The 5,439-nt window shown below is 39.0% G+C and overlaps 1 protein-coding gene across 1 annotated transcript in view; it reads left to right on the top strand.

Moving 5' to 3' along the window:
* Nucleotides 1–4,005, top strand: part of LOC110452687 (cell division control protein 42 homolog) — a 12,840-nt gene extending 8,835 nt beyond the window's left edge. Inside the window, exons 3-4 of the mRNA XM_021501341.1 lie at nt 1,361–1,564; nt 2,464–4,005. Of these exons, the coding sequence (XP_021357016.1) occupies nt 1,361–1,564; nt 2,464–2,664 (405 nt within the window). The 3' untranslated portion in view covers nt 2,665–4,005. The remainder of the gene's footprint in view (nt 1–1,360; nt 1,565–2,463) is intronic.
* The last annotated feature ends 1,434 nt before the right edge of the window (nt 4,006–5,439 follow it).

The following is a 5,439-nucleotide window of genomic DNA, read 5'->3' as shown; positions in this document are numbered from 1 at the left end:
TATTACAAACACACACGTTAGGTTACCGTATTACAAACACACACGTTAGGTTACCTTATTACAGACACACACGTTATGTTATAAACACACACGTTAAGTTACCATATTACAAACACACACGTTAAGTTACCGTATTACAAACACACACGATAGGTAACCTTATTACAAACACACACGTTAAGTTACCGTATTACAAACACACACGTTAGGTTACCGTATTACAAACACATACGTTAGGTTACCATATTACAAACACACACGTTAAGTTACCGTATTACAAACACACACGATAGGTAACCTTATTACAAACACACACGTTAGGTTACCGTATTACAGACACACACGATAGGTTACCTTATTACAAACACACACGTTAGGTTACCGTATTACAAACACACACGTTAGGTTACCGTATTACAAACACACACGTTAGGTTACCTTCTTACAAACACACACGTTAGGTTACCTATTAAATACACAAACGTTAGGTTACCTTATTACAAACACACACGTTAGGTTACCTTATTACAGACACACACGTTAGGTTACCGTATTAAATACACACACGTTAGGTTACCGTATTACAGACACACACGTTAGGTTACCTTATTACAAACACACACGTTAGGTTACCTTATTACAAACACACACGTTAGGTTACCTTATTACAGACACACACGTTAGGTTACCTTATTACACACACAACCTTCAGTTTACCTTACACGTACACAACCATGAGGTTACTTTTTATACACACTACATCAGCAGAGTGACCACTGAACCAAATGGTTGGTTTGTGTGTGGACATTCCTGAGTCTAACTATCGCAATCAACCTGAAGTTTTACGATCAAACGTCCGCTTTACGACAGTCTGTCATTATGGAACCAGTCTAAAGCTGGTATTTAGCCATTATTCGAACAAACCTATTTAAACTTTTCATTATCTCATGGTTTTTATGGAAATTTAATTAAAAAAATATGCACTTCACTTTTTCTATATGTTAAATAGAGAAATATTGCTTAAGTCAGCGGTAACAAATTCATAACATTTGTCTCGTCCACAGCAAAAGTTCTAAATTAACATTTGTCTCGTCCACAGCAAAAGTTCTAAACTCTTGAGAAAATATTCAATAACGGAATGCACACTAGTATATGTGTACCCCCCGCATCTTATTGAAAGGTAAACAAACAATGACTTAGTCTTGATAGTACAAAGAGGTTGGTTATGAAACAGGATTGTAACATGTAACGGCTTATGCAATTCGAACTAAGGATTAAGACTGACCCTCCGAACCAGCTGTGACTTTTTGTTTGCTGTCCAAAGTTCTGCTGTAGTTAAACATTTGGCTGTATTTTACAGGAGGATTTTAACAAGCTTCGGGTGCTTTCATACATCAACAGTGACGTGTTCTTGATCTGTTTCTCCGTAAACAATCCGGAGTCCCTGGAGAATGCGGAGACGTGCTGGGTACCAGAACTCCGTCAGTACATGCCGGATACACCGTTCGTACTTGTGGGTACACAGACGGATATCCGGGCCAAGAAACCCAACACCCGGGATCAGGTACCTATATATATTATATATCAAATAGCACAACTGGACTGGTCAAGTGCCTGTCTGATAAAAAAGAGGAATGATCAAAGGTTTTCTGGAACGAAGAGGGCTGCTCCAGTGCCTGTCCGAAACAAAGAGGAATAGTCAAGGGCGGGTCAAGGATTTGTCTGAAACATAATAGCAAAAACATATACCAATATAATGTATAATGTGGTGGACCAATAACATGCTCGTTTTAATGCCGTGTTAACTTAACAAAGGACGTGTAATTTGCATTAACCGCAAAATGGCGTGCAGTTTTATAATGCAAAACAAGAAAAAAATATTGGTCATCCCTTATGATTTCATTTAATAGACACACATTGTTTTATGCAAAATTAGGTGTTATTATTTTTTTATGACAAAAAAGAAAAGCAACAGTACTCATTGATTTGTATATGGCAACTATTCGACCAATCAGAAATCACCATTTCTAAAAACGCACCATACAGTGGGCGATTGCTAAGATTATCACATGTCACCTAAGAACTAAACATTGTTATTATAAGTAAAATGAAATTACTAAAAACAAATGTAGACAAATCCTCATACGAAACTGTACTTAAAAGCCAGAGTAGAGTAGACTACTGTCTTATAACAGTTAGGAAGTCTCAATTAATGCCAACGTTTTGGTTTTGTTGTACAAATACCTGCTTATTACGTTTACGTCCTCCTTGTAGCGCATCGTTACTTGAAATGCCAATGTAGCTCTATGGTAGGGTCAAGGGTCAAGGTGAAATAACGTTATACTTTATAAAATATTTCTGCGGTATTTGATGGAAACTTTAAGTGCAGTAACAGGAATATGAAAACATAAACTGTATGAAAAAGTACGTCTGAAGATGTTATGATTGTTTTCGATGTTTCAGGTTGTACGAAGTTCTGTGATATCTGCTAAGCAGGCTTCAGAGGTTGCTAACCGCATGGGCGCCATTAGTTACGTGGAGTGCTCCGCCATGACAGGAGAGGGTATCGAAGACCTAGCAGGGGAGATAATCACAGGCGCCCGCCGTACTTGGGAGACGAAGTGTACGAGGAAGACAAAGTGTTGCAACTGTCAGATCTTGTGACGAGAGATTTACTTTGGGACTCTCTATTTCCAAAGGTTGTGAACCAATGTTCGGCAGGACTACCGAGTCCACGACGATTGTCTTTCCTCGTCACATTCACAAGAGTTGACGTGCCTGCATGCGACACTCGCATTCGTTTTGGATAGATTCCAAATACAATGTTGTGGTCAGTGTGTTTCAGCGTTCTCGAGAACGACCACACTCTACAAAACCTCATGTTTTGTTATAGTACGATGGAAATTCGGCCAGGACAGTGCTGTCTGCTGGACATAATGTCGATACTAGACTATGTCAGGTCACGTGATATCAAATTTGAATGACGCAATGTTGCTTGTAAAAGGTCAATATGCTCATGTTGCAAAACCGACAAAGGACACGCTCAGTGTATATTACCAGAACTAGACATGGTGAGTGTGCAGTACCGAACGAGACAGATCGGTATACCAGAAACATGGTCAGTGTGCAGTACCGAACGAGACAGATCGGTATACCAGAACTAGACATGGTCAGTGTGCAGTACTAAAACTAGACATACGCTATGTGCAGTTCCAGCAATAGACATGCCCAGTGTACCAGAACTAGACTCTTGCACAATGTGAAGGACCGAAACGTGTATCAGAACTTGACATGCGCATTGGGCAGTACCAGAACTGGGCAGTACCAGAACCAGAACTGGGCAGTACCAGAACTAGACAGCTCAGTAAACCAGAAATTGACATGCTCAGTGTGAAGTACCAGAACTAGACATACGCTATGTGCAGTTCCAACAGCAGACATGCTCAGTGAACCAGAATTAGACTTACGCTGTGTGCATTACCAGATGTAGACATGCGATGTGTGTATTGTACCGGAGTTAGATATGCGCAGTGTATAGCACCCAAATTAGACTAAATAAACAAAGGTTGTATAATTGACAACTTCCCAATAATGGGAATTACTGATATTATACTATGTGTAAGCTTGACAGCATTGATAAAAGTCTTTGTAGTTTAGCGATTTAATTATAGAAGAATATATATTCATTTTTAATATTAATTAAGTTTTATTTTTATTTTTCATTGCTTTTCAAGGGTCGTGTTCCAACTGAAATATCGTCATTGAAATTCACAGAACCGTTTCGTTAACAGTACATATACACACAGGCTATATAGAACAACACTGTATTGTCATCACTGTTGTGCGACGCATTTTATTAGCTTATCCCCGTTTTGCCGGAAGAACAGTTCCTGAGATCAAAAATAACATATCTTGTGGTTAGTTTAAACACGAAGTGTGACCAAACTTTTTCTAGTTTGATGACTGTATTTAATCACCTCTATTCAATAAAAGTATGAAAGTTTGCGTTTTTCTCTTAGATTTTGTTTTGTACACAAAGTCGGCGAGGATATTGGAACACGGAGGCGATGTACTAGACCACACCCCCTATACTATAATATAATAATAATAATTTAAAAAGACCAATATTTGTCAGCTTGATATAGCTTTTTTATAAGCATATAGGGGTGGGGGTTAGTCAGTGCCTTACCCCTGTGTACTAGACCACCAATGTTGATCTGTCTATCGACATGGCCTCCGGGTACTACACTGAACATTTACGTTTATACCTTCTACGGGTATAGGCTGACATTTCGGTACAAGCAGAATTTGTGTCGTTGTTGTATATCAAAGATTTACGTTGACAAAATCTACATTTCCAGTTAAAGGTAAAGTCAGAAGGCTATAGACGGGGAGTTGCTGCTGTATGTAGATCAGACCAGACACTAAACCTTAATCTTTCTATTATGTACTTGTTAAAAGGCGGAGAGATTACTGGACGGAAGTCTGGTAATTGTGATTTATAATCCAATACGTGGACATCCGCTTTCATTCAGGGGTGAAACTGGGATTGCTTAGTAACTTGGTAATCCGAAAATGGCATATAAATGACCTCTCCTAATGTTGACACTTATTCAAATGCAATGTCGACCCCAGAGTACGATTTGGTTTGGTCAGTTTTGGCTTTATCGGATTTAACGCCCTATTAACAGCTAAGGTATTGAAAGGACGTGCCTTTATGTTAATAATGTATGTGGATCTGCGTGCTGGAGCCGCTATGTTGGTATATTTACCTCCTTGCGATAGCGAGGATCTCATGGCGACTTTAGAGTGCTACCTCATTGACACACCATGCCGAAGGCACCAAGAACACTATTCCACCCGGTAACATTATACTGACAACGGATGAACCAGTTGTTACCGTTACATTATACTGACAACAAATGAACCAGTTGTTACCGTTACATTATACTGACAACAGATGAACCTGTTGTTACCGTTACAATATACTGACAACGGATGAACCAGTTGTTACCGTTATATTATACTGACAACAAATGAACCAGTTGTTACCGTTACATTATACTGACAACAGATGAACCTGCTGTTACCGTTACAATATACTGACAACGGATGGACCAGTTGTTACCGTTACATTATACTGACAACAGATGAACCAGTTGTAACCGTTACATTATACTGACAACGGATGGACCTGTTGTTACCGTTACATTATACTGACAACGGATGGACCAGTTGTTACCGTTACATTATACTGACAACAGATGAATCAGTTGTTACCGTTACATTATACTGACAACAGATGAACCAATTGTTACCGTTATATTATACTGACAACGGATGAACCAGTTGTTGCCGTTACATTATACTGACAACGGATGGACCTGTTGTTACCGTTAGATTATACTGACAACGGATGAACCAGTTGTTACCGTTATA

This window comes from Mizuhopecten yessoensis, unplaced genomic scaffold (assembly GCF_002113885.1).
Source record: "Mizuhopecten yessoensis strain PY_sf001 unplaced genomic scaffold, ASM211388v2 scaffold6805, whole genome shotgun sequence".
Lineage (NCBI taxonomy): Eukaryota > Metazoa > Mollusca > Bivalvia > Pectinida > Pectinidae > Mizuhopecten > Mizuhopecten yessoensis.
The sequence above is the reverse complement of the archived record's forward strand: the minus strand, read 5'-3'. Positions and strand labels throughout refer to the sequence as shown.